Source organism: Canis lupus, chromosome 24 (genome assembly GCF_048164855.1).
Source record: "Canis lupus baileyi chromosome 24, mCanLup2.hap1, whole genome shotgun sequence".
NCBI lineage: Eukaryota > Metazoa > Chordata > Mammalia > Carnivora > Canidae > Canis > Canis lupus.
Genome location: NC_132861.1, coordinates 19,022,149 through 19,047,815, shown reverse-complemented (window position 1 = coordinate 19,047,815; position 25,667 = coordinate 19,022,149). Strand labels below are relative to the sequence as shown.

Genomic DNA, 25,667 nt, shown 5'->3' with positions numbered 1-25,667 from the left:
TCTGCTGGGTAGAGTCAGGCCCGTTTTAAGGGGGCAGATGGCCTGAGGCACTGGTCTAAGTCCTAATTCAGGTCTTGGCCAAGCCACTAAACTGTTTGTACTTCAGTTTTTTAAAAAAATATTTTATTTTACTATTTATTCATGAGATACACACACAGAGAGAGGCAGAGACACAGGCAGAGGGAAAAGCAGGCTCCATGCGGGCAGCCCGAGGCGGACTCCATCCCAGGACCCTGGGATCCGGACCTGAGCCCAAGGCAGATGTTCAACCACTGAGCAACCCGGGCGTCCCTGTACTTCAGTGTTTTTTTTTTTTTTTACCTATTCTTAGGTGAGGAGAAAAGATTTTAGATGGGTTCAAAGACTTCTTCCCACTCTAATTCCATGGGTTCAAGTTGGCAAAAGCACCTAGAGCTCTGGAGATGCCTGCAATGAGGAAATCATCATGAGATGTTGGATTCTTTATTTTGCAAATTAGGCCAGAGATAGCCTCACTTTGCAGGGGAGGAGAGGAGAGGAGGTTACCACTTTTCAATCTACCAAGGAAATAATAAGAGAAATGTCCCACAGGATCCTTTACCCTGTTGCATTACTACATTTAGATTTCCCGGTCTAGCCCAGAATCATAATTCACATAACAGCGAAACTCATTTCCCAAGGTTCGGGTGTGTTTTGGAATAAATTTGCACATCTTCACGCCAAGAAGTTTTGCTGCCTCTTCTTCCATGACGGCACCTGAAGGGAACAGACTCAGTGAACTCAAAGCCTAAAATCCCAACTGCAGTGCTGTTGCCAGCAGTGAAGGGATTCTAGACTAGAATGCAAGAAGTATTAAGATGACAATATCACTGAACAAATAAGGGGGAGGGCATTTCTTTATATCCCCTTTTACCTCCTTCAACACATTTGCAAATTACCTTCTTTTTCCCCTTTTTAACTTAATAAATGTTTTTTTCTACCTCTGCAAAACTGAGACACTTGGAAATGTAGGAATAGTTGTATTCCACAAAATAACATAAGGAAAGTAAACATAACTATTAGGAACTAGTGTTTTCCAACTGTGAGTCAAGAATCCCCCCCATCTCAGTGATACCTGGGAACTCGTGGGAGGACATTCACACCAGCTTCTGGCTGAGTGCCCCCATGTCTCACCCGCTGCCTGGCACGGGGCCACTGCTTGGATGCATCCCTTGCATGCCTGGAGCATGGCTCCCACAGAACCCCATGGCAGGGAGCACTTCCCCAGCCAGCACCACCACAGACCCAGGGCTCGTCCTGGATTGTCTCCTTCTCTCCACTCCCCGCCCTCCTTCCTGCTGCCATAGCTCATCCAGACCATGGCCAGGGCCTACTTCCATGGGCACCCTGATCCCTTTCAGCACAAAGTGAAAGTGTACTTTAGGCAAACTGGGTTCTATCCCAACTCCTGCTGTCACCTCTAGCTCCCCCAACCTGTGGGGCTCTGCACCTGTGCAGCACCAGCTGTGCTCCCCACATTCCTCCAAGGACCAGGAGGAAGAGGAAAACTGGAGGCCTCTCAGCACCGGTTCTGGAATTACAACCTCTTCCCCCGGGGGGCAGCCTCTTGAGGCCTCTACGGGAATGCTGCTCATCCAGGAGCCCTCCTGGCCCCATGTTAGGGGCGCCGCACAATCTTGGTGCACACTCCACCCTTCTCCAATCGTTTCACTACATTTATCAGAACTGCTCATACATCTCTTCCATCTGTTCTGTTATGGATTTTAACCTACTCCCTAAAACTAAAAGTTATGTTCCGTGGGGTCAGAGCACCAGCCTGTTCCCCACCCCAGATGGCTGGCAAACAACTGTGGAATTAACAAGCCTTAAGTAAAACACGACTTGAGAGAACCAGAGTCATCTTCTTGATAATTCTCCAACACCAGAGAGAACAGACTCCTTGCAGCTCTGGCTCCGGCTCAGCCCAGCCTGAGGGGCCTTGAGAGCCCAAACACCAGCCTCCCCAGTAGCTGAGCACAAGTTAATGTGCTAATTCTCTACCGACCCTTAAGAAAGTGTATCACTCTCACCAGTAAGAAAACTCTTCTGCTTAAATAAATCTAATCCAGGGTCTGGCTCTGTAACCTTAGGCAATTCGTTTTAACATTATTGATTCCATGTGTCTCTTTCATCAAGGGTAGAGGGTGGATCAAATACTCCTACTATGCCCTATGATGATGAGTAAAAATAACACAGCCCACTCACCAAGTGCCAGACCCCACCTCATGTGTATCCTATCACTTAATTCCAGTAATGCTGAAAGGCAGGTAGTATTACCAATCCCAGTTTACAGATAAGGAAACCCGGGCACAGAGAGGTTATGCAACTTGTGTAAGGTCACATAGCAGGTGGATTCCAGATTTGAGTTCTGAGATCTCTTTCAACTCCTGAAAACTAAGGCTGGAATATCCCGTCATCAGTGTTCCTCTGGCACCTACCTGTGCACAGCAGAATCTTGCCCTGAGTCAGATACTTGATGGTTTCTGACGTTTTTCGGAGACACTCCTTGGAAAGGTAGGGAGGATCTGCTATTACGATGTCAAAACTACGTGCAGCAATTTTTTCTGGTAAATCCAATGGATTATTATAATCATAGAAGATAAACTCCTCTCCGTATATGGCAAATCTTTTGTCATATTCAAAGATGTATACAGAGAAGTCTTCTCTGTGTAGGGCTCTCAGTTTCTGGTAAACACTGGGGGTGCTCACACAGGCTATTCTAGAAAACAGAAGGAACAAACTCATGAAAGATCTTTAATGGATAGCTTACGGTGCTAAGTAACAACTACTTCACTAAGAAAATACAGGTACTTGCATTCAGCTTTTCTTAAAGGAAACCAGAGTACTAACTAATGTAAAGACAGTAAATTTCAAGAGAAAACTACACTGGCTCACTTTTAAGGAATCTAGTGTTTAAAAATTCTGCAACTCAAAAGTTTAAGATATGAAAGAATAATGTAATAAATGTAAACATTAGAAACACATTGGGAAGAAAGCCCAAGGCTTAAGTTTGTTTTTTCAGATCAGTCCTCATTTTAACATTTACTTCTAATACTTTTAGTCTCAAATATTTTGAAGTTACTTTCTAATCTTCATAATCTAGAAAGAAAAACCTCAAATCACTGCCTCAATAACTCCAGTTTTCTGCACGGATGCCTTAAAATTTGACTTCAGTGCAGACAAGCTACTTTGAATTGCTGCTTCTTTTTTGTATAAGGAAATCAAAGAATGTTTCATTATAAACAGTTCCCAGTTTACGAAGAGTAGTGTCCCAACATTTAACTTTTATTACTTTTTTATAATATATTTTTAAAAGATTTTATTTATTCATGGAAGACACATAGAGAGAGGCAGAGACACAGGAAGAGGGAAGAGAAGCAGGCTCCATGAAGAGAACCTGATGCAGAACTCAATCCCAGGACTCCGGGATCACACCTGAGCCAAAAGGCAGACACTCAACCACTAGCCACCCAGGCATCCCCCAACATTTGACTTTTAAACCAACTACTAAAAAGCTAGAAGTAATCTAAATATTAAATTATTGAGTCGATAGTGGCACATTTAAATGGAATGCTATGTAGTCATTACTCTGCAAGATACTCAAGGAATAAAAGCGTAAACCATGACTTTTTTATTATTATTAGTTTCGGAGGTAGAGTTCAGTGATTCATCAGTTGCATATAACACCCAGTGCTCATTCCATCACATGAGAACCCTCCTTAATGCCCATCACCCAGTTACCCCATCTCCCCACCCACCACCTCTCCAGCAACCCTGTTTGCTACCTAAAGAGTCTTACGGTTTGCCCTCTCAATTTTCATCTTATTTTTCCTTTCCTTCCCCTATTTTCACCTTTTTTTCTTAAATTCCACATATGAATGAAATCACATGGTAGCATTATACCCTCTAGTTCCATCCATGTCTTTGCAAATGGCAAGATTTTATTCTTTTGATGACTAATACTCCCTTGTATGTGTGTATGTATGTGTGTGTGTGTGTGTGTGTGTGTGTGTATACACACACCATCTCTTCTTTATCCATTCATCTGTCGATGGACATCTGGGCTCTTTCCATAGTCTGGGGACACTGCTGCTATGAACATTGGGTTGCAGGGGCCCCTTTGAATCACTGTGTTTATATCCCTTGGATAAATACCTAGCAGTGCAATTGCTGGGTCATAGGGTAGCTCTATTTTTAACCTCCACAGTTTTCCAGAATAGCTGCACCAGTTTGGATTCCCACCAACAGTGTGAGAGGGCTCCCCTTTCTCTACATCCTCAACAGCATTTGTTGTTTCCTGACTTGTTAATTTTAGCCATTCTGACTGGTTTGAGGTGGTATCTCATTGTGGTTTTGATCTGTATATCCCTGATGGCAAGTGATGTTAAACATTTTTTTCATGTTTCTGTTGGCCATTTCTATGTCTTCTTTGGACAAATGTCTATTCATGTCTTCTGCCCATTTCCTGACTGGATTTTTTGTTTTTTGGGTGTTGAGTTTGATAAGTTTTTTAAACATTTTGAATACTAGCCCTTTACCTGATAAGACGTTTGCAAATCTTTCCCATCTGTAGGTTGCCTTTTAGCTTTGTTAACTGTTTTCTTTGCTGTGCAAAAGCTTTTTTCTTGATGAAGACCCAATAGTTCATTTTTGCTTTTCTTTCCCTTCCCTTTGGAGAGTTATCTAGCAAGACGTTGCTGCGGGGATGTCAAAGAGGTTGTTCCTTGTGTTCTCATCCAAGATTTTGATAGATTCCAGACTCACGTTTAGGTCTTTCATCAATTTTTAATTTATTTGTGTGTATGGTCTAAGAGAAAGGTCCCATCTCATTCTTCCGCATGTGGCTGTCCAGTTTTCCCAACACCACTTGTTGAAGAGACTTTTTTTCCATTGGATATTCTTTCCTGCTTTATGGAAGATTAGCTGACCATAGAGTTGAGGGTCCATTTCTGGGTTCTCTATTCTGTTCCATTAATCTATGTGTCTGTTTTTTTTTCTTTCTTAAAAGATTTTATTTATTTATTCATTCATAGAGACACAGAGAGAGAGAGAGAGAGAGAGAGAGAGGCAGAGACACAGGCAGAGGGAGAAGCAGGCTCCACGCAGGGAGCCCAAGGCGAGACTCGATCCCAGGCCCCCAGGATCACAACCCCGGCCGAAGGCGGCGCTAAACTGCTGGGCCACTGGGACTGCCCTATGTGTCTGTTTTTAAGCCAGTATCATACTGTCTTGATGATCACAGCTTTGTAATATAAGTTGAAGTCCAGAATTGTGATGCCTCCAGCTTTGGTTTTCTTCTTCAATGTTACTTTGGCTATTGGGGTCTTTTGTGGTCTCTTTTGTGGTTCTATACAAATTTTAGGATTGTTTGTGCCAGCTCTATGAAAAATGCTGGTGGTATCTTGGTAGGGACTACATGAATGTGTAGATTGCTTGTGGTGGCATAGACATTTTAATAATATTTGTTCTTCCCATTCATGAGTATGGAACGTTTTTCCATTTCTTTGTGTCTTCCTCAATTTCTTTTGTAAGTGTTCTGTAGTTTTCAGAGTACAGATCTTTTACCTCTTTGGCTAGGTTCATTCCTAGGTATCTTATGGTTTTGGTGCAATTGTAAATGGGATCAATTCCTTGATTTCTCTCTTCTGTCAGAACAAGAGAGAGTTAAAAGGGCTCCAAAGCATGATGGTGAAGGGAGACACCAGGTAAGGCCTGTAGCAAAGCCAGAAATCAACTAGTCCACATAGGAGCAGCTGGTAGAGCCTCAGGAGTAACTTCTTTCATGGAATTGAAACATGTCTCAATTTCCTGATAGGAGGTTCACATAACCAGAGGAGAGTTTGAAAGTTAATTTGTTTTTTGTTCTGTTTTTTTTTTTTTTTTTTTGAAAGTTAATTTGTGATATGAACATAGAAATACATAAAATATAAGAATTATTTTCTTGGGGATCCCTGGGTGGCGCAGCGGTTTAGCGCCTGCCTTTGGCCCAGGGCGCGATCCTGGAGACCCGGGATCGAATCCCACATCGGGCTCCCGGTGCATGGAGCCTGCTTCTCCCTCTGCCTGTGTCTCTGCCTCTCTCTCTCTCTCTCTCTCTCTTTGTGACTATCATAAATAATAAATAAAAAATTAAAAAAAAAAAAAAAAGAATTATTTTCTTCAGAAAAATGAAAAATCATACAGAGAAGGAAAAGTATAAGGCTCAGCTGTAAGGAGCATTTGTGGTGGCATAAAATAAATCCTGTTCTAACCAAACTTAGGACATAAATCTATCAGGAGTGTAGACAGAAAGCAAGCATATGTGTGGAGTATGAGAGAGCGCTAAATCCTCACACTCCATAGTGAGAAGTCAATAAAGAACATCTACAAGTGACAGACAGATCTAGAAGTGCCAATACAAACATGTATTTAGAAATATGATTGTAAATTCCAAAGCATCCACTGAAAGAGAGCAGAAAAGGGAAGGGAAGCACACAAGGGGGTAACAAGCAATTGATTTTTTTTTTTGAACGAGCCTTGTAGCACAATTTGACTTTAAATTCTTTTTTAAAGATTTTATTTATTTATTCATGAGAGACACACACACACAGAGAGGCAGAGACAGAGGCAGAGGGAGAAGCAGGATCCATGCAAGGAGCCCAATGTGTGACTCGATCCTGGGACTGCAGGATCACATCCTCAGCCAAAGGCAGATGCTCAACCACTGAGCCATCAAGGGGTCCCCTGACTTTAAATTATATGCATGCAAAATTCTGATGAAAATAAAAACTAGATTAAAAAAATAGAAAACCTGTATTCTTTTTCTTAATATTTTATTTAAAAAGTAATTTCTACACCCAACATGGGGCTTGAACTTACAACCCTGAGATCAAGAGTTGCATGCCCCACCACCTGAACCAGCCAGGCTCCCCAGAAACTCATATTCTTAAAACTTTAAAAGTCAAACATTAAGATTTTTTTCTTTTAAAGCAAACAGTAGGGGTATAGAGGTAAGAAACAGGTTAGAAAATGTTAAAAATTTTAAAAAATGTTAAAGAACAGAGGTAGAACATCTTACAACAAGTGGATTTCTATGTGTCCCTAAACTCAGTACTGGAGCAGTTCTTTGTTATGTTCCGCAAACCATGACTTACCACTTTTGCAGATTATGGTTTAGACTTCTTACAAACTACTGCTCAACTACGAAGGACATTTCAAATATTAGAAGACAAAAGAGAAACAAAATCTGGATCTCACCTGCCATGCTCTCCAGCAGCTGCGATGGCTTCCTTCGCAAGGTGCAAGGCAGTTTCCTGACTGTACCAAAACTGGCTCAGCTGCTGTGACAGAGCAATGAGTCCAAATCATTTTAGAACTGCCAGAAACCATGTCCTTTTAATTCATACCTACCATATTGGTGTGCATATTTTTTTTCATTTTTTTCTTTTTCTTTATTTCTTTTTCCTTTTTTTTCTTTTTAAAATGAATTAATTCTTTTAAATTATTTTCAGTTAACAGAAGGCCCTAATTACTAGAATCTAGGTATTGAGCGCCAAGGGCTGCTGATATCCCAAAAGGAGACAACCAGTCAATGTTTTTGCAGATAGAAGAATACACTCTCACCTTTGGGTGACTCTTGTCCAAAATACTGAACCTGAATCTGACTAAGCTTCTAGATTCAACTGCCAATTTAGCAGAATCATAAATATGGAAGAGAGAAGAACATGTTAAACGACACCACAGGGATGACATTGGCAAAACCTGGTCTATAATCATCTTCCGAGGCTCCCTGTCTCTACCTTATGAATGTTTCCTGAGTTAATTGTTTTTCCCTTGAGGATAAGTTGTCATCTTGCTCTTCTTTTCATGCTGATTGATAACTTTCTTTTAACTTCATAGTGATCTTTAATTATCCACTTAATTAATAAATTAAAGGGGTAAAATTTTATTTTATGAAAATATTTTATTTATTTATTCATGAGAGTCACAAAGAAATGCAGAGACATAGGCAGAGGGAGAAGCAGGCCCCCTGTGCAGAGCCCGATGCAGGACTCGATCCCAGGACCCTGGGATCACACCTTGAGCCAAAGGCAGACGCTCAACCACTGAGCCACCCAGGTGCCCCAAGGAAGTAAAATTTTAATGGAAAAAGTAGATTCTTCTGCAATGGAATAGATCCAATTCTCCAATAGGCCTCCTTCCAGAATAGGAAGGCCAGAAGGAAGTGGTGGGAGTAGGCAAGGGTGCTGCCTGTGTATGCTGATGGCTCTTGAATCCAGCTTTTATTTTTATTTTTTATTTTTTTTAAATTTTTATTTATTTATGATAGTCACACAGAGAGAGAGAGAGAGAGGCAGAGAGGCAGAGACACAGGCAGAGAGAGAAGCAGGCTCCGTGCACCGGGAGCCTGATGTGGGATTCGATCCCGGGTCTCCAGGATCACGCCCTGGGCCAAAGGCAGGCGCTAAACCGCTGCGCCACCCAGGGATCTCCTGAATCCAGCTTTTAAAATGTTTCTAAAACATATCATTTCAATAAATGCAAAAATAAAAAAACTTTCAAAAAAAAATTCAACCACTGAGCCACCCAGACGCCCCTGCTTTCAATATTCTTATTCAACATTGTACATGGGATCAAGTCATTGCATTAATGCAAGAAAATAAGTAAGAATCAAAAAGGCATTAAACTACTAATATCTGCACACTATGTGACTGTTGATCTAGAAAATATCAAGGGGGATAAACATGTCCAAAGACAGAATGTACATATTCATTTGGATATGCATAGGTATGAACTATGTCTATGTCTAACCATTCTTAGCTGCAGGAAAATGCCAACCTCTGACTCTCTCTGCTTAGGAAGCTGGAGGAAAGCCCCTAGCACACACAGAGAGCTCTGCTTGACTTGATCTGGGAGGTGGCTGAGTTTCCTGGCATTTGGCTACCAAGTTGCCCTTGCTCTTACTCCAGCATTGTCAGGGCACAGCTGTGTGTTTTGGCTCTCCTCATACCCTTCTAAAAAATGAAAACCTTCTCATAATCAGCATGTTGCATGAACATGGCTTTAAAAGTCAAAAGCACTACTAGGCCTTCAAAGAAAAACAACAGTCCCTGCCCCACATCTCCCTACCACCCGAGCCCCACTCCTCAGAAGCCTCTTTGAACTCCTGGCTCTTCTTTTGATCATTTGGCCCCATATTTCCAAATATTATGCTTTAAATGCTACTTTCTTTTTTTAAGTAATCCCTGCACCCAATCTGGGGCTCAAGCTCACAACACCAAGATCAGGAGGCTCCTGTCTTTCTGGCTGAGCCAGCCAGGTGCCCCTAAATGCTATCTCTTGATTAATCCATCCATGTCCCTTCCCCTCCTCATACAATTGTAACCTGCTTGGGTAAAAATCATTTGTCAGTGTTCACTGTGGGGCCAAGTAATACATTAGGCTTCCATTTCCTTCTAAGTGTGGAAACTTTTCTTTTTCCTAGATTTAATAATGTATCATTTGCTTGTTTCTTTGAGCCTACCTCTAATCCCTCTAACATCCTCTGGCCGACTTGGAGAAGCAGCGCATGGGAGGTCAATCCATAAGACCTACCATTTCTAAAGTGTTTTTGTTTGTTTGTTTGTTTTATCTTCACATTTGACTGATAGCTGAGTACAGAATTTGGGCTGAACAAAATTGTACTCCAAATACTGAAGACATTGCTCCACTTTTTCCTAGTTTCTAACAAAGCTATCAAGAAGTGCAGTGTGACTCATCCTGAGACTTTGTAGGTAGCCTGCTTTTCCTCTGGATGGTTCTAAGATCTTGTCACCTGCATACAGAATTTTCACAGTCATGTAACCATGTGTCTTAGTAAAGGATCTGCAGTTCTGGGAAATTTTCTAATATTAATCTTTGAAGATTCTCCCTTTTTTGTTTTCTGTTCTCTATTTCTAGAACTCCAATTAGTCAAATATTGAGTCTCCTGGATTTATTCTCTAGTTTTATAATGTTTTCTTTCCAATACTTGTTATCATTCTCTCTCACTTTTTTTTCTCCCTAGGGGATTTCTTCAGTTTGATAAACAAATGAAACTAAACCAAAGAAAGTGTCAAAATTATAGAAATACTTAATTGTAAGTAGTGGGATTAGGATTACTTATTTTTGGTCTTCATCTTTTTATAGATTTTCTACAACAGCCATGGATTGCTTTTAGAGTCAGAAAAAGAACATACAGTGCTTAAAACATTAGGCGGGGGGGGGGGGGGGGAAGAAAAATAATAATGTAGTACTTCAAGTTTCTGACATTTACTACCTACAGAAGCATCAAACTAGAAGACAAAGACATGTAAAGAAGGGAAATTTGTGAAGAAAGAGACTTTTGTGTAGGTGGAAAATTTAGTGTAAATGTAAAGAAATATTTTTATCAGTCAGATTCAAATAGATGATAAATAGAATTCTATACAACTTAAGAGATCCAAACTTGACACAAAATGTAAAAGGCTATTAAAAAAAAAAAGAAAAGCATATAAAAGTTCTCTTCTAATTGCAAAGTGAGAGAGAGAGACAAATCCGTTATTGAGGGGTGGGCACAGACCAAAGCTTCATCTATTTGTAAACTATATCCTTCAAAAATTTAAATGTCCAGGTTCCAGTTTTGGTTTCCCTCAACTCATTTTTTCCCCTAATTTCTAATTTTATTTAGACCATAAAAATATAATTAAAATACATTCTATGCACCAAAAATTAGTATCTTCTTTAGAACTCCCTTTCATCTTTTTTTTGTTGCATGTTTAAGTTCAGTTACCCCATTTATTGCAGTGATGTATTTTACCCCTTCCTCAAGGATGCTGGGCTACATAAAAACCCACAGAAACCATCTATATACAGGAGGAAGGCACAAGTTTATGTTGGTCATAAATGACATGCCGTCCCCGTATCTGAAAAGTCCACTTATCTGACCACTACTAGCCTGACAGTCAGAACAGGAAAATCTGCATTTATATTGTCTTCAATGTTCATGGACTGCTTTCTGTCTTAGCTCCACAGACAGCTCCTGAGGGGCAGGTAAGACAGACACGGGTGTGAAGTGGGACACAGACACAGGGCAGGTGTGGACAGGTGTGGAATCGGTGCCATACCTATACTTCCTGAGAGATGTGGAATGGATTTACTTACCCAGTTCTCTTCTATTATTCCAATGTTATATTTATCATCCCTGCCAGGGTCACTTTGTTGCTTCTGCTCAGCATAAAATTCCTGGAGGGCTGCTAATGTGTGGGAAGATAGCCGAGGGATATCGTCATCATCAGAGTCACTCATTTCACAAATGGTCTACAACCTGCAAATAAATGAGCAAAGGTGTTGCTGGGGTATTTTTCCCCTTCACATTGAATAACAATTTAGAAATTTTTTATCTCATGGCAAGGATCCAAACTGGAAGTGAGTTTTATAAGGGAAACTCATATTTAAAATTTCCGAGATCAAACATCTATGGAAATCTATTGAATGACAGCTTAAAGAAATGCAGGCTTTTCCTTTACATGTATTCAGTTTTTACAAATGAGATTCTCACATTTAAAATTTTTTTTTTAAGATTTTATTTATTTATTCATGATAGACAGAGAGAGGCAGAGACACAGGCAGAGGGAGAAGCAGGCTCCATGCCGGAAGCCCGACGTGGGACTCAATCCTGGGACTCCAGGATCGCGCCCCGGGCCAAAGGCAGGTGTCAAACCACTGAGCCACCCAGGGATCCCCAGATTCTCTCATTTTTAAGACTCACGGCATAATGTAATTTTTTACTGTATCTAAAGACATTTTGCTTTCTTCTGGCACCCCAATAGGCATCTGTGGACATCTCACAGTAGATTCCCTGAATTGGAGATCATTCCAAGCTTGGATGTCACTGTTGAGGTGCTCTAAGGCTCAGGGGTGTTACAGATAGGATGAGTGAAGGATAGAGGAGAGGAATAGAAGAGGTATGGAAATTTAAAGGAAGCAAGGAGAAAGGGAAATTTAAATAGAAGCAAGCAGAAGGGGAAGAAGTAAAACACGGGGAGGGAGAAAAAAGGAAGGTGTCTTGCAGGACCTGATGGCCAGGCCAGTCATTTCTCGGAGTACTACTGGAGTTAGCCAGACTGCAAGGTTAAGGCACAGAACTGGTCCAGACAGCAAGTTTGCCCAAGACTCCTGATCACTGCAAGTTCCCCAAACCACACTTGTGTTCAGTAATTTGCTAGAAGGATTCACAAAACTCACTGACAGCGATTTTACTGACAGTAGTAATTACTACAGGGAAAGGATACAAATTAGAGCCAGCCAAACTTAGAGATGCATAAGGTAGAGTCCAGAAGAGTCTCAAATAGGAAGCTCCTGTCACCCTCAGGATGCATCACCCTCCCCAGCACAGATGTGGGACAATATGCATGAAGTCCTGCCAACCAGGGAAGCTCTGCAGAGTTTTGGTGTCCAGCTTTTATGAAGGCTTCACTATGTTGTTGGTATAAGTGACTGAATGATTGCCCACCTGGCTGAAGTCCCTCACCAGCTCCCCCAACCATGAGGTAGGGTTGATATGGCCTCAGGGCCCCCCATAAATAACAAAGACCTTCCTACAACTTGGGAAAGTTTAAGTGTTTACATGTTACCTCCCAAAGGCCATGACAAAGGCCAAACCTCTCTTTGACTGAGGTCAAATTCCTTACTACACAGGCACCAAATATATTTTTAAGTCAAAAGTCATCTAAGAGCATAAAAACAGCATCCTATTTGCTTTTAAAAACATTATGTCTAAACTGTACAGCAAGTGATGTGTTGAAAATCAGCATAGATTATTCAAAAGCTTCGTCACGTTGCTCCCTTACACCTTCAAGTCCTATGAGGGTGTCTGACAGTCCTGGCCTCCCGCCTGCACCACCAAGGGCAGCCGGTAAAACAGCATTCAAACCTGGCAAATTCCCCAGGCTGAGGAAGGCAGCCATTTAAATTGGGAAATGCTGGGGCACCTAGTTGGTACCACCTAGTTTTATCTGACTCCTGGTTTTGGCTCAGGGCATACTCTCAGGGTCCTGGGATCCAGCCCTCTGTTGGGCTCCTCACTCAGCATCAAGTCTGCTTGAGATTCTCTCTCCCTCTCCCTCTGCCCCCTCCACGTCTGCTGTCTCTATCTCCCTCTCTCAAATAAATAAATATTTTTTTAAAAAATGAGAAATGCCCTCTAGATGTTGCTTTTGTACTCCTTTTCAAAATCAAAAAGCTAGCCATTCTACCTATGATCCTAAAAACAACCACAAACAAAACCAAACCAAAAGAAATCTCATATGTACCCAACTACTGATAAACCAATGTATATTCATAAAGTACAAATAGCTTGTTGATTCCTTCTTTCTTATATTCATCAAAGATTCACTTGTAAAAGCTTGTTAATAAAACATCTGGTCACACAAATTAATCCAGAAATATAACTAAGTCCTCTATGCATAAGCAGTTTCCCGTTTAGGAAGAGACGGAGCAAAACACAAGGTACAAACACTATGACAGGGACACCTGGGTGGCTCAGTGGTTGAGTGCCTGCCTTCAGCCCAGTGCATGATCCTGGAATCCCGGGATTGAGTCCTGCATCGGGCTCGCTGCATGGAGCCTGCTTCTCTCTCTGCCCATGTCTCTTGTCTCTCTCTCTGTGTCTCTCATGAATAAATAAATAAAATCTCTAAAAAAAAAAAAAAAAACCACTAGGACAGATTTATATAAAGTTCAAAAACAAGTAAAATCAAACTATTTGTTTAAGGAAGCATACAGAGCTATATTTATCAAAGATAGACTACTTTTGTTACCAAACCTTCCCAAATAGAAGACTCTAGACCAAGAAAATTCATTGAGGAGTTCTATTAAAATTTAAAGAAGAGGGCAGCCCGGGTGGCTCAGTGGTTTAGCGCCGCCTTCAGCCCAGGGCCTGATCCTGGAGTCCCAGGATCAAGTCCCACGTCAGGCTCCCTGCATGGAGCCTGCTTCTCCCTCTGCCTGTGTCTCTGCCCCTCTCTCTCTGCCTCTCATGAACAAATAAAATATTTTTTAAAAAATTAAAGAAGAAATGTTGATAATTTTATCATCCAGAAAACAGAAGAAAAAGGAATACTTGCCAATTTATTTAATGAAGCCAGATTAAGTCTAACATAAAACATGTCAGTATACAACCTGGCTCAATTCCTGATCAGACATTGAAGGTGATCAGATATCAAAGGCAGAGGGGAGGGGGCAGGAGTTGGTTTCTGATGAAACTGATTATCAAGGTTCTTGCTAAGGCTAGATTTACAAAGAAGTGCACAAACGGGCTAAAAAGGTTCAGGAGCCTGACTTTAAGTCTGGTGGAGCAAACCATCTTAGCTACAGGCTATGACCTGCAGGCCAAATTAGGCCTGTGGCTTGTTTCTGCAAACTAAAATACTCGAAAACAGCCACACACACACACACACACACACAAAAAAAAAAAAGAAAAAAGAAAACAGCCACATGCTTTTGTTTACACATGGCTTATAGTTGTTTTTAAGACAAGCCTAATATTTATCACCTGGTCTTTTACAGAAAGTTTGCTGACTCCTAGTTTAACAGTTTATTTATTTATTTAAAAGATTTTATTTATTCATGAGACAGAGGCCGAGACATAGGCAGAGGGAGAAGCAGGCTCCACGCAGGGAGTCTAATGTGGGACTTAATCCTGGAGGATCATGCCCTGAGCCTAAGACAGATGCTCAACCACTGAGCCACCCTAGATTTAACAGTTTAAGTGAGAAAAGCCATATGATCATTTGCATGGCTACTACAAAAGCATTCGACAAAATTCAGTGTCTGTTCATGTTAAAAACTGAGCAGGGATGCCTGTCTGGCTCAGTGGTTGAGCGCCTGTTTGAGCGCCTGCCTTGGGCTCAGGGCGTAATCCTGGTCCAGGGATCGAGTCCCACATGGGGCTCCCTGCAGGGAGCCTGCTTCTCCTTCTGCCTGTATCTTTGCCTCTCTCTGTGTGTCTCTCATGAATGAATAAATAAAATCTTTAAAAACAAACAACTGAGCAAACTAGGTGTAAGAGGGAACCTCAATCTGTAAAAGGGCACCTACAAAAAACATAAGCTTCATACTTTTCTTAGTGGTGAAATGTTGAATGCTTTCTGTCTATGCTCAGGAATAAGGGAAGGATATTCACTGTCACCACTTTGATTTAATATTATCCTGGCCTAGCCAATTAAGGCAAGAAGGGAAACAAACAAAACAAAAAACAAGGAAGCATTATGATTGGAAAGGAAGAAGTGTCCCTATTAGTAGACCTGATTATTCACAGAGAAAATCCTAAGGAGGGATCTCTGGGTGGCGCAGCGGTTTAGCGCCTGCCTTTGGCCCAGGGCGGGATCCTGGAGACCCGGGATTGAATCCCACGTCGGGCTCCCGGTGCATGGAGCCTGCTTCTCCCTCAGCCTGTGTCTCTGCCTCTCTCTCTCTCTCTGTGTGACTATCATAAAAAAAAAAAGAAAAGAAAAAAAAAAAAAAGAAAATCCTAAGGAAATACTACTCTCATGCAGGTGATCAAGGTCAACATCAGTGGTGATAATTCATTATCAATGGCAGGTCCCCTTGATATATTGTGATGAAAACAACACTTCACCTCCATGGTTCCCTCCCTCCCTGAAAAACACATAATCCCAGTGTAAGCATGACCAAAAACCAGACAAACACCAATTAAGAGACATTCTACAAAATACTTGTCAAAACTGCCAGGTGGTCAAAAACAAGAAAAACATAAAAAACAGTCGAAGCCTAGTGACATCAGAATAAAGTATGGATTTTGGTTAATAATAATGCATCAGTATTGTTCACTAATTGTGACAGATATATCCTATTTTAACAAAAGATATTAATAGAGGATATGTATAGAGGTTACAGGTATAGAGGAACTCACTGCATGTTTGTCACAATTTTTCTGTAAATCTAAAATTATTTTAAGATAATGATTATTTTTAGAAGTTTTTTTTTTTTTTTTAATTTATTTATTCATGAGAGACACACAGAGAGAGGCAGAGACACAGGCAGAGGGAGAAGCAGACTCCATGCAGGAAGCCCGATGTGGGACTCGATCCCAGGATGTGGGGATCACACACTGGGCCAAAGGCAGACGCTCAACCGCTGAGCCACCCAGGCGTCCCTATTTTTAGAAGTTTTAAGGAAGCATAACCAACTTCAACAAAAACTATTGGAATTAATAAGTGGGTTTATCAAAGTTCAGAGTACAAGGTCAATACAGAAAAATAAATTGCATTTCTGTATTCTAGCCAAATAAGTGGAAATTATACCTAAAAGCTATTTTCTACAAAATTGCATAAAAATACTTATGAGTATATTTAACATAAAGACTATAAGACCTTGATACTGAAAATTCCAAAGATTGTTGAAAGAAATTAGAGAAGCCCTAAATAAAAGGACATACCATGCTCATGAACTACAAGAATCAGTATTATTAAGGTGTCAATTTTCCCCAAGTTGATCAACAGATTCAATCTCTCTCAAGCAGGGTGTGCGTGTGTGTGTGCATGCACATGCATGAATGTGCATGTAAGTTTTATTTATTTATTTTTAAAGATTTTATTCACTCATGAGAGACACAGCGAGAGAGAGAGAGGCAGAGACACGGGCAGAGGGAGAAGCGGGCTCCCTGCAGGGAGCTCGATGCAGGACTTGATCCCCCAACTCCGGGATCACGCCCTGAGCCAAAGGCAGATGCTCAACCACTGAGCCACCCAGGAGTCCCTGCATGTAAGTTTAAAATAGAAATTGACATACTGGTTCCAGGATTTATTTAATCATTCATTCACTGAAGGACGTTAGGCTTGCTTCTAGGTTTTGGCTTATTATGAATAAAGTACCATGAACATCTGTGTACACTTTTATGTTGTTTTTCTGACTGAAGCTTTGTTTGTATAAACATCAGACAAATCAATATTTATCAATATTTAGATTAGCTCCTATATATAGCCTCAGCACGAGAAACAAATGGCCAAAATAAGAGTGGACAGATAAAACAAGAAAATCAAAAGAATGGAAATGCTGATGAGAATGTAGGGATATTGGTACTCTCTCTAATTTGGGTAATAATTTAAATTAGTATAATCTCCTTTTTGAAAGAATTAGATAGTCTGGATATAATATTCCTACTTTCTGACCCAATTCTCATTTCTAAACTTTATATTTTGAAATATTTACAGATTCACAGAAAGTTGCAAAACTAATCTGCAGAGGTCCAAGTATCCTTCACCTATTTTTTCTCATTCTAACAACTTAAAAATAAGGATGTAACTTTAAAATGATGGTATATAAGTTTAATTGTAGGCATGTTTTCTTAAAGTGATGGTATTCTTATAATCCATGGTGTCTCAGATTTGATGAAATAGAGTTATCACCTGCAACAACTGTAGGCAGTAATGCAATGAATCATCCATGCAGCAGATCCACCATTTTATAGCCTCATAATAAAGTGGTCAGAAAGAGGTGAGACTGCTCTGGGAGTTAACAATGTCTAAGTGGTATCCACGGGAATGAATGGTGAAAAAGAGTGTATATAAAGTTATTAAGAGGATTTTGGGAAGACTGTCTCCATACCTCAATACCTGTACTGGCACAATCTGTCTGATGTAACTATTCTAGAACTCTAGAGTTTGGGACACCTGGGTGGCTCAGTGGCTGAGTGTCTGCCTTTTTGGCTCAGGTTGTAATCCCGGGGTCCTGGGATGGAGTCACACATTGGGCTCCCCTCAGGGACCCTGCTTCTTCCTCTGCCTATGTCTCTGCCTCTCTCTGTGTGTCTCTTATGAATAAATAAATAAAAACTTAAAGAAAAACTCTAGAGTTTATTCGAAGGCTTGCAAGGAGGACAAATTATGGTGAATTTCAGTCAGGTCTGGCACTTAGCTCTACAGTGGCTTCCCATCTCCCGCTCATTATTCCTGGTCAGGAAACTGTGCACATGATACTGTCTTATGTTTGGTGTTAATATATCAAGGTGAGGACACGGAGGGATCAATGCTATTACAAGAAGTGTTTTAATATTATTCATAGTCCCCCTAGAAAGGAGAGGCACAGTGCACCATGATTGGCCACCTAAAACTTGTGACGTGGGGACAAGAAAGCAGAGAGACACCAGGAACTCTACTGCTAAAATGAGTGGAAAGGAACTAGGTGGGGATGTCTCCTGTTTGGGCACACAGTAAAAACACACATTCTACAGTTTATGTTTGACATGACCTTGAGGTGCCCATGAAAGCTGGTTTGCGGGGAAGATGTAAACAACTCTAGACACTGGTTTGGCTCTATAATTAGCTGATGCCAAATAAACAAATACAAAACCTAAAAGCAAACAATTTTAAAATTCCCAGCAGCAGTTTGTATGCAATTTGTGGGTGACAAGGTAGGCAATCAAGGGCTCTGTTTTTCAAATATTGGGGAACCTGTGTACTGATCACTAACTGCTGCTTCTGATTGTGGAGGCACAGAGGCAAGCAGCCCGATACCAAGGCTCCCACTGCCGGCTATCATTACTTTCCACCTCCAGCTGAAGAAACTTTGAGAGGATTTAAAGGGCCAGCACTTTCTTCACCTTATTTTTCTCTTTTTCTCCTTTTGGGAATCAAATATTTAAGGACTAGATCATTATAAAAAGCAAATGCATATACAGGGAAATTCAGAAAGTCACTGATGGTCTTCCCAGAAAGAAGTGGAGGCTCAGGAAAAAAACCTGAGAAGGCCTTGTTTACACCTCAGGTTGATACTCAGCATAGACAGCCCCACAACAATCAAAAACCAAAAATAACAAACAGAATGATAATAAAAATCAGCAAATCATTGGGAAGGGGAAGAATCTGATTTCCAGAGTTACCACATCATTACATTCAAATATCCAGTTTTAAACAAAATAATCACAAGGCATACAAAAAACCGGAAACGTAAAGCCCACTCAAAGTAAAAAAGTAAATCAACAGAAACCATCCTTGAGAAAGAGCAGATGGTGGACCAACCAGACAAAGTCTTTAAAACAACTGTCTTAAAGAGCTAAAATAACTAAAGGAAGATGTGGGAGAAGCTAAGAAAATGATGTATGAACAAAATGGAAATATCAAAAGGGAATTCTGGAGCTAAGAATTGCAATTCCTGAAATGAAAAACTCACTAGAGGAATTCAAAAGCAGATTAGAGGAGGCAGAAAAATCAGCAAACTTGAAGGTAAGATAATAAGACTTACTGAGTTAGGGAAGGAAAGGAAGGAAAGGAAGGAAAGGAAGGAAGGAAGGAAAAAACAGGAACAGAACCTAAGGACATACTGTCAAGCGGAGCAAATACACATAGTGGGAGTCTCAGAAAGAGAAAACAAAGGGGCAAAGCAATTATTTGAAGAAATAATTGCTGAAAACTTTCAAATTAGGTGAAAGAACTATAAACATAATGAACTTAATGAACTCTTTAGTAGAATAAATTTCAAATACCCACACATTATAATGAAATTATCAAAAGCCAAAAACAGAATCTTGAAAGCACTAAGAGGGTACTTGCCATGTACAAGGGATCATCAATAAGATAATTGGTAGATTTCTTATTAGAAACTCTGGAGGTCCATTTGCTTCAAAGTGAATGGAACTGGAGGGTATTATGCTGAGTGAAATGAGTCAATCAGAGAAGGACAAACATTATATGGTCTCATTCATTTGGGGAATATAAATAATAGTGAAAGGGAATAAAAGGAAAAGGAGGAAAAATAAGTGGGAAATATCAGAAGGGGAGAGAGAATATGGAAGACTCCTAACTCTGGGAAACAAACTAGGGGTGGTGGAAGGGGAGGTGGGCGGGGGGGTGGGGGTGACTGGGTGGCGGGCACTAAGGTGGGCACTTGACGGGATGAGCACTGGGTGTTATTCTGTATGTTGGCAAATTGAACACCAATAAAAAATAAATTTATTATTAAAAAAAAAGAAACTCTGGAGGTAGAAAGGAGTGGACTGATATAGTAAAGTGCTAAATAGAAAAAAAAAATCAACCAACATCCCTTATCTGATGAAAATGTCCCTCAAAAGTGAGGGAGAAATTAAGACATTTACAGATAAACAAAAGCTGAGAAAATTTGTTACCACTAGAACTGCCCTGCAAAAATTGGTAAAGTGAGTCCTGTAGGTTAAAATGAAAGTACACCAAACAGTGATTCAAGGCCATATATAGAAATAAAGGTCTCAGAAAGGTAACTAACTAAATGGGCAATTGTAAAAGCTAGTATTATTGTAACTTCAATTTGTAACTCTTTTTTTCTACGTGATTTAGGAGACCAATACCCAGGTATCTATCAACATATGAACAGATATATATACAAAAGAATATTATTCAGCCTTAAAAAGGAAGGAAATTCTAACACATGCTACGACGTGGTGAACCTTGAGGACATTATTCTAAGTGAAAAACAGTCACAAAGAGACAACTACTCTATGATTCCGCTGATACAAGATGCTTAGAGTAGTCAAATTCATCAAGACAAAGTAGAATGGTGGTTGCCAGGGGATGGGAGGAATAGGAAGTTGTTTAATGTGTATATAGATTCAGTTTTAGGGATCCCTGGGTGGCGCAGCGGTTTAGCGCCTGCCTTTGGCCCAGGGCGCGATCCTGGAGACCCGGGATCGAATCCCACGTCAGGCTCCCGGTGCATGGAGCCTGCTTCTCCCTCTGCCTGTGTCTCTGCCTCTCTCTCTGTGTGTGACTATCGTAAATAAATAAAAATAAAAAAAAAAAGATTCAGTTTTATAAGATGAAAAAGGGTTCTGGAAATGGATGGTGGCAACTGTCACACAACAGTGTGGATGTACTAACACTACTGAACTATACACTTAAAGGTTAAGTGGTAAATTTTATGTAACATGTATATTACCACAATAAAAATATTGGGGTAAAACATTATTAAAGTGGATATCAGGGACAGGGATGCCTGGGTGGCTCAGGGTTGAGTGTCTGCCTTCGGCCCAGGGCATGATCCTGGAGTCCTGGGATCAAGTCCCACATTGGGCTCCCTGCATGGAGCCTGCTGCTCTTTCTGCCTGTGTCTCTGACTCTCTCTCTCTGTGTCTCTCATGAAAAAAAAAATTAAAAAAAATATTTAAAAATAAATAAACGAAGTAAATCAGGAATGTCAAAAGAACTGCCTGCTAATTCAGCAATAAAACAATATTCTCAATCAACTGCTAATTTGAACTTTGTGGTTTTATAATTTTGTTTATACTGAATTTGAGAATGTGTTAAGTTTTATAGTTGTGGAAAAATCAAAAGCAGGATGAATTATTTGCCTTTGAGGTTATAATTTAGAATAAAAACTTAAATCAACAATAGAAGTGTCTGCAGCAGTCCCACTGAGGAATGGTAAAAGGCTTTAAATGAGCAACTTTAGCTTACTGCAAAAAGCACAAAGAATACATTTTTAGCAAAGCATACCAGGATCCATCAGGTGGGAGAATTTCCAGGTGGAAATTCCAAAGATTAGTGTGTTGTGCATGCCAAACTAAGAAACACTAAGAAAATACAGCAAACTGATCTGCAACCTACTAAAAGGTTTCATCTTGGTTTGGTATTTCAGGATTAGGAGTTCCTTTCATTCAGTAAAAGAATCGGGCAACTATTAAAATCCAACGTCTCCTGGCAGAGTTGAAGCGTACAATCATTTTCTGATCAAAGCTGCACCACAATACTGTCTGGAAAAGGTAGAGGACAAAGGAAAGTATGTGTGTGTTAATATATGTGTGTACATATATGTATGTGTGCATGTCCATATACATTCATATAGGCACATGTACATACATATATCCTTAATATACACAGAAAACTTTGAATTATTTATTAGTACTAAGCACTTTCCACAGCAACATCTGTTGAGAAGGGCTTTCAAGCTGCAGCTTGAAAGCTCTTAGCTAATCACTTAGAAATAAAACATGAAAATCATAACCAGTTGGCATTAAACACAAAATAAAGAATTCCAAAAGGGACTTTAAGAACACTGTCTACTTTCACAGCTGTAAAAGGCAAATACACTCCAATCTATATTTTAGCATGAATTTTGTTCCAAAATAAAATGTTCTCTTAAAGCTGACTAAATCCATTCATTTGGTAATCACTTATCAAGGTACTGCCTGTAGGGATCCCTGGGTGGCGCAGTGGTTTGGCGCCTGCCTTTGGCCCAGGGCGCGATCCTGGAGACCCGGGATCAAATCCCACGTCGGGCTCTCGGTGCATGGAGCCTGCTTCTCCCTCTGCCTATGTCTCTGCCTCTCTCTCTCTCTCTCTGTGTGACTATCATAAATAAAAAAAAAAAAAAAAAATTTTAAAAAAGGTACTGCCTGTAGTAAGCACTGTTCTTGGTGATGGAAATCAAAGTCCCAGTCCTCTTGGAGCTTATATTCTAGTGAGGCACAGAGAGAAGCAACAAATAAAATGTGTTGGATGATGGTAAGATCAATGGAGGAACACGTGGGAGAGTGGAAGGGGCTGCAATTTTAGCAACTGTTTCCTACATTATTAAAGTGAATTCAAGATTGCATCACTTGTTGGGGATCCCTGGGTGGCTCAGCAGTTGAGCGCCTACCTTTGGCCCAGGGTGTGATCCTGGAGACCCGGGATCAAGTCCCACATCCGGCTCCCTGCATGGAGCCTGCTTCTCCCTCTGCCTGTGCTCTGCCTCTCTCTCTCTGTGTCTCTCATTAATAAATAAATAAAATCTTAAAAAAAAAAAAAATATTGCATCACTTGTTAAGTGGGGAAAACTTAAATCTGCTTATGTAATAAACATTGCTACAGACTAAATTAAATGAACTTTAGTTTCAATATACCTCTTTTTTTTTAAGATTTTTAAAAATTTTTATTTATTTATGATAGTCACACAGAGAGAGAGAGAGAGGCAGAGACATAGGCAGAGGGAGAAGCAGGCTCCATGCAGGGAGCCCGACGTGGGACTCGATCCAGGGTCTCCAGGATCACGCCCTGGGCTGCAGGCAGCACTAAACCGCTGCGCCACAGGGGCTGCCCAATATACCTAACTCTTCATTAAGTCACTACTTCATCATTATCTTTAGCATGTTTAAATTTTTTCTAAGTGGGTTTATGAAATTGATGTAAAAGAGATTTTCACAACCAAAAGAGTTGTGAAGTGCTATGCTTCCTTAAGGCTCATATAGGAGATCAGCAGTTCTCATAGATTTTGCACACACCCTGCCCAGGAAGGGAACAGCTAGTGATGTCTGGAGACATCTTTGGTTCTCAGAACTGGGGAGGGTACTACTGGTTATCTAGTGGGTAGAGGCCCGGAATGCTGGCAAATACCATACCTTTGCAAGACAACCCTTTGCAACAAGGAACTATATGGCCCCAAATGTCTACAGTGCTGACGTTGAGAAATAGACAAATGATTGTGATCATGTGGTGAGACCTCTAATAAAAAGCACATCCACCATTTAGGGCAGTGGGATCAGAATGAAGAGCATGTGTGGGCAGGGAATAGAAGTGAAACAGCAGGTGGCATTTTAACTTGGCCAAGAGGAAGAAGAAAAGATGAAGAGTGAGGACTGCAGAAGGAACAGCATGAGCAAAGGGAGGGACACATTAATGTGCAGCATCCGTAGAGATTAGCAGGCTCCTAATAGATTGTGGTTACTTTCTATTTAAATAGTACTTATTCAGTATAACTAACATAATCCTAAAAGTAACGTGTAAATCCACATTTCACATGTATAAAATTATTCAATTTCCATATATCAAATTTACTAAAGCAAGCCACTCCCCTCGCCAACCGTATACATTCACACAGCGTCATATTGCCGTCTGCAAGTTATTTTGGTCAAGGCAGTGTGATTCAGTGGAAGGGGCATTAACCTAGGCCTCATGTCAGACTCCTGAGTAAATACGGGGTGGAGGGGGGAGGGGGGGACCTGAGATAGTTTGGAGGCTTCCCCTACAAATGGGTAAGAATGGCCTATAGTTTAATATAGATCATAAACGTACAACGCGGTCAGCACCTGCTGTGTATATACACCTCCCCGCAGCCACATCCCTATCAAGCCATCCTGCTCTTAACCCATCACCCACCCAGAGGGATCCCAGACTGTGACCCTCTCTGGTGCCCTGGGCCTTTCCTCTCTTACCCATCGCCCTCGCCCCCACCCAAGCGTCCTCATCCAGCAGGGCCCCTGCCTGTGACCGTCCTGTGCCCTGGACCCTTGCAGCAGCACCGCCTGCCCTTGGGGAGCTGAGGCCTAGTCTACCCCACTCTGCACCCCACGCCGGCAGAGCACCTGCTCCTAAGGCCCCAGCGCAGGTGCGGAGGCTTGGCCGTCAGGAGCAGTAGGCCCCGTCCGGTTTCTGACCGGAGGGGCGTTCCCGTCCTGCCCGGCCCGGGGGTCCTCTCCCTCCGCACCTGGCCTGCCTCACCCCAGACGTGCGGACCCTTCCCGGCTGGGCTCACGAGGCCGAGGCCGGGTCACACCCGAGCAGCTACTCTCGGCTCGGCTGCAGCTCGCCTGCCATCCCTAGACACCACTAATTGAAGCCCTCCTTCTTTACTGCACTGGAGAAAGGGTGACAGACAAAAAAAAGAACCATAACCGATTCCGAAGCCCGAGCAGCGCGGAAACGACCGACCCGACCCCACCTTGGCGCCCGGGATCGTCCCCTCTGGAGCCACGCGTGCGCAGTCGCCTAGGGTGGGACAGTGGGCGGGGCCGCCCCGCGCGCGCGCGCGCGTTCGCGCATGCGTAGGCCTCCCCTCCCGAGGGCGCTTCCGGGAGGCCCGGGAGGGTGGGGTCTCCCGGCGGTTCCAGCCCCGCTGCAACCTCCCGCGAGTGCGGACTCTCGCCGTTCTCTGTCTTATAAATTACCTCCAAGGATGGTGGCAGTAAAAGACGACATTTAAGGTTTTAGATTCCCTTCAAGTTAAATGTCTTCCAAGTAGCTTAGTTGGCACTTGAAACTAATGTAACGTGTCACAAACATTAAATTCAAACCTTTATCTAGTTGACTCAGTTTTAATAAAGGAATAAAGAGGAATTAAAATTAACTAAATTGAGGCTTTGTAACATTGTTAGGATTGGAGAAACTCTCAAACCCTGGTCAGATTTCCTCCTCCCTCGGCAGGATCTACCTACCCAAACTTAAGTGTGGTTAGTGTCAGTCTAGCCTCACGCATCTTCCTGTGGGGTCAGCTGCAAATAATGCGAGATGCAAGATCTGATTGCTGAACAGCTGTCTTCACGCTGAAGTAAGACCAGCTACTAACTGGCAATCTGATTACGACGCAAAAACATTTTCCACGGAAATGATGGCCACTTTTTGGTCGGCTGACTTACCTGGAGCCTTTCAGATCCTTCCCGGAATTGAGTGCGTTGATAATGGTATAGGCACCGAGCACACAGTATCTACCGCAAAACAGGCGCTTAATGTAAGAAGGGTTCCCTTCCACATCAGACTGAGGTACTTCTCCACTCCCCAAGGCAATCAATGTTATGTTCCTACCTTCTCCTCTACCAATTTTATGATCTTGCTAAGTTTTTATATATTCTGAATAGCTTTAAATCCTTTTTGCGATAAGCTGAGGGTATAAATGAATTGCTCAGCTGCCAAATGATGCCATTCAGTAGT

The 25,667-nt window shown here is 41.5% G+C and overlaps 1 protein-coding gene and 1 long non-coding RNA gene across 7 annotated transcripts in view; one reads left to right on the top strand and one right to left on the bottom strand.

Annotated features, from left to right (window-relative positions):
* LOC140615839 (uncharacterized) overlaps positions 1 to 25,667 on the top strand; it is a 68,456-nt gene that overhangs the window by 5,368 nt on the left and 37,421 nt on the right. For both annotated transcript variants that reach the window (XR_012016334.1, XR_012016335.1), the window contains exon 2: positions 21,622 to 21,745. This is a non-coding gene — a long non-coding RNA (uncharacterized lncRNA). The remainder of the gene's footprint in view (positions 1 to 21,621; positions 21,746 to 25,667) is intronic.
* Positions 107 to 25,397, bottom strand: EEF1AKMT1 (EEF1A lysine methyltransferase 1). Of its 5 annotated transcripts, none has more exons than XM_072795813.1 (5): positions 25,376 to 25,397; positions 11,158 to 11,320; positions 7,255 to 7,337; positions 2,457 to 2,737; positions 107 to 735 (listed from the first exon to the last, which is right to left on the bottom strand). In XM_072795813.1, exons 2-5 carry the CDS (start codon positions 11,299 to 11,301, stop codon positions 599 to 601), a joined length of 645 nt encoding a protein of 214 aa, XP_072651914.1. In that variant the 5' UTR covers positions 11,302 to 11,320; positions 25,376 to 25,397; the 3' UTR covers positions 107 to 598. The 5 variants fall into 5 exon arrangements, with proteins under 5 accessions (XP_072651914.1, XP_072651910.1, XP_072651915.1 ...); XM_072795809.1 differs by lacking the exon at positions 25,376 to 25,397 and adding an exon at positions 24,682 to 24,795; XM_072795814.1 differs by lacking the exon at positions 25,376 to 25,397 and adding an exon at positions 24,682 to 24,795 and having other exon boundaries at positions 7,255 to 7,334.

Bases quoted from the DNA above. Each gene is read 5' to 3' on its own strand.
- EEF1AKMT1 (XM_072795813.1), bottom strand. From the start codon at position 11,301: ATGAGTGACTCTGATGATGACGATATCCCTCGGCTATCTTCCCACACA. The intron at 7,338-11,157 runs GTAAGTAAATCC...GCTCTGTCACAG, and splicing joins GAATAATAGAAGAGAACTGG to CAGCTGAGCCAGTTTTGGTA. The intron at 2,738-7,254 runs GTGAGATCCAGA...TCTGTTTTCTAG, and splicing joins GCTGCTGGAGAGCATGGCAG to AATAGCCTGTGTGAGCACCC.